Genomic DNA, 3,359 nt, shown 5'->3' with positions numbered 1-3,359 from the left:
TAATGAGATGAGATGAGATTTTGGGCACGTTTACTACCTCTGATGAACTCCATCAAAAATAGTCTTCAAAAGACATCGCTGTTTCAAATCCTGATAAATTTTTCACAGAATCTAGTTTTGAAGTTTGCCATACATCAGATTTAGTAATAAAATTGCAGACTCCATTAAATGAAAACCCAAACACAGTGAGTAAATTTAGACTCAGTCACTGCTGACTATCAGATAAACCAGTTCCAAGAAATAAGAAAGTGAGCTCCAGAGGAAGTACGACTGAAAGTATTCTCCAAAATTCAGCAAGATGGGGAAACACCGATCTGAGCATATAAAAGAGGAGGAAACACACTCGTTCATTCACATCATCAACAAGCATTAAGAAGAAAATCATCTCCAGAATCTTCAGAGCATCGAGTGTGTTCAAGAGCGAGAGGAAAATGAAGTCTGCCGCAGTTTTTCTTGTGTTTGCCTGTCTACTTATTGTTCATGTACAAGGTAAGATTCTTCATCCTCATCTGCACCTCTTTTCATAATAAACAGGATTCAACAGAGTTGTAAAAACTCCAAATCTACAATTTCCTTCTGTTTGCAGGACAGACCAAGATCAGCGTATCGAGGTGTTTGTGTCAGGGTCCTGCAGCTAACACAGTTCGTCTACAACGGATTGCCAAGATTGAAGTTTACCCTGCTAGTGCATCTTGTGAAAATGTGGAAATCATGTAAGTTCAATAACAACTAATGTCCATAACGATGTATAATACAACACAATTTATTTCTATTGAGTTTTCTAACTTGTTATTTATCTCTGTAGTGTCACTCTGAAGAACGGTGCAGGAAAAAAATGCTTGAATCCAAAATCTGAATTTACTCAGAAATACATCAAGACAGCATTAGAAAAAAGGTGGGTTCATTTTATTACATAGTGTGAGAGCTTAATATTCTTCTATTATCAATATAAGAGACAAAACTAAGTTGTAAAATGTGTTTGTGTTTGCAGGAGTGCAGAGTAAAGCGTGCACCGTGTCATTACTGAACAGAAGTGGAAGAAGAGAGCACAGAGACAGCTTACTTCAAATCTGTTCAATGTTATAAAAAGTGTACATATAGTATGTTTAATGTTTAATTTATGAGAGTTACTTATGTATATTGCTGGATTTCTATAGTTTTTGATGAAACATTTTTTCAATATATTGTTTTTGTATCCAAACATGCTAAATTATAATAAAATCGGCACATAACAGTGCTTAAAAACTTCCGAAAGCAATGCAACGTTTTTCTTATTTGCAAGATGTCAAATACATTTTTATACTTTTTGCCCAATATCAGGTTTCTGATCAGTATTATTTCTAAGTGTGGACTAAGATAAAAACTGACTCTTCATGTTACAACACAAATGTTAGACGCTATTATTAATGAGATAATGAGAGGACAGGAGGAGGAGAGGTCTTTATCAAAATCAAACAAATTTCAAAACAAATCAAATTTGCATTGATTATAAAATACTATTATTGACCTATAAAGCACTGAATGGTCTCACGCCACAGTACCTGAGTGAACTTCTGGTTCTTTATGACCCGCCATGCCTACTTAGATCAAAAGGTGCAGGCTATCTGTTGGTACCTAATATAGTAAAGACTACATCATGGGGCAGATCCTTTTCTTACAAGCCCCACAGTTATGGAATAGCCTTCCAAGTAGTATTTTGGACTCCGATACAGTCTCAGTGTTTAAGTCAAGGCTGAAAACATATCTTTTTTTGTCAAGCCTTTTGTTAATAGCTTTTTATTAGGTAAAGGAGTAGATCTGGAAGGTCTTCAGGCATAGACTGTTTAGGTAAACTGGGATATGTGGATACCGTTGCCCCCCACTTTCACTCATTTACTTGGATTTGTTGACAGTGTAGTGGCTCGCTGCTTTATGTTCCAGGGCTCCCTCATGTCTGTGTTACCTTCTGGCTCTCCCTTTTAGTTATGCTGTCATAGTTAGTCTTGCTGAAGTCCCCACTTGCATTCAGCACAAAATGTACAGTATATTGTTCTTAACCATTAGGTGACACCAGGCATACCAAACAACCTGTCCCCCCCCCCCCCCCCCCCATCTCTTCCTCTATATGTCTCTCTCTGTCGAGTTACATGATGATCCTGAGATACTAGTGGTGCTGACCTCTTCTACTCTTCGGACCTGCCTGATCCATCCTGATGCTCTACTTCTGGCTGAACTCTCATCACATCATTCCTGTGGAGGATGGCCTCATATGGACAGTCGAAAGACACACTGAGAAGATGGCTCTGGACACTTAGTTTTGCTATGATGGCTGAGGACTACAATTGCCATGACAACTTTAGGACTGCAGTTGTCATGAACAGTTTTGCACTCAAGTCTCCATCAATGAACAGTTGATAACGTCAATAAAATAGACTTCATGCTAAAACTAATGAATTTCCTGATTACAGTTGTATTTTGTGACTATATAAGATACAGTTATAGAAGCAAATTATTTATAATCACACTATCTTTTATCACCCAAATGAGGATGGGTTCCCTTTTGAGTCTGGTTCCTCTCAAGGTTTCTTCCTTATGTCATCTCAAGGAGTTTTTCCTTGCCACCATTGCCACAGGCTTGCTTATCAGGGATAAATAAATTTATTAGGGATAAAATTATTTCATATGTTTGTGTATATTGTTCAGTAATGTTAAGAGAATGGTGGGCTCTGTGTTATAGGTTATACCTGGGTATAATATTCAAGGTTCTGTGTGTTGCATAGCCTACCTGGTTATGAATTTCCAGACTGTGTTGCAGAAGATGTTCAAGGATGTGTTGCACAGCTGGGTGTTGTGTTAAAGACTCTGTGTTGCATATCAGGGTATGATGTTCAAGGCTCTTCGTTGAATAGCCAGTGATTTTTGGATGTTTGATATTTTTGATTAAGGATATGAGGCACTAGCCTGGCAAGCCAGACTATAACATGAAATGTACAAGCAAAAATACTTTCTGCCATTAGGTAGGGTTGTCTAGTTCAGGGGTTTTCAAAGTGTGGGAGAGTCAGCCCCCCCTCGGAGAGCAAATAAACAACAGCGCCCCCTTACAATTTTTGTTGTTGCTATACTTAATGTTCCATTCGTATTTTTTAAAAAATGGTTGTTGTACACATTATTTTTTTCTTTTTCACATTTTAAACATCTGTGCTTTTTAAAACATCTTGTTTTACACATTTTAAACATCCCATAGCATCGTTAGCTAGCATCTCTTGGCAGACAACACACTGTGGCAGTGGAGCATCTTCAGATCCAGTCCATGAAAATCCAAACTTTAAATAATCGTGGTCATACTTCCTTCTTTTTCCAGTCCCCCAGGATTCCGCGGG

The 3,359-nt window shown here is 37.8% G+C and overlaps 1 protein-coding gene across 1 annotated transcript; it reads left to right on the top strand.

Annotated features, from left to right (window-relative positions):
• Window positions 1-380: 380 nt before the first annotated feature.
• LOC132872945 (C-X-C motif chemokine 11-6-like) lies at window positions 381-1,159 on the top strand. Its single transcript, XM_060908088.1, has 4 exons — window positions 381-489; window positions 587-713; window positions 806-895; window positions 992-1,159. The coding sequence occupies exons 1-4, from the start codon at window positions 432-434 to the stop codon at window positions 1,002-1,004; spliced, it is 288 nt and encodes a 95-aa protein (XP_060764071.1). The 5' UTR covers window positions 381-431; the 3' UTR covers window positions 1,005-1,159.
• Window positions 1,160-3,359: the final 2,200 nt, after the last annotated feature.

This window comes from Neoarius graeffei, chromosome 24, assembly GCF_027579695.1.
Source record: "Neoarius graeffei isolate fNeoGra1 chromosome 24, fNeoGra1.pri, whole genome shotgun sequence".
NCBI classification, from domain to species: Eukaryota; Metazoa; Chordata; class Actinopteri; order Siluriformes; family Ariidae; genus Neoarius; species Neoarius graeffei.
The sequence above is the reverse complement of the archived record's forward strand: the minus strand, read 5'-3'. Positions and strand labels throughout refer to the sequence as shown.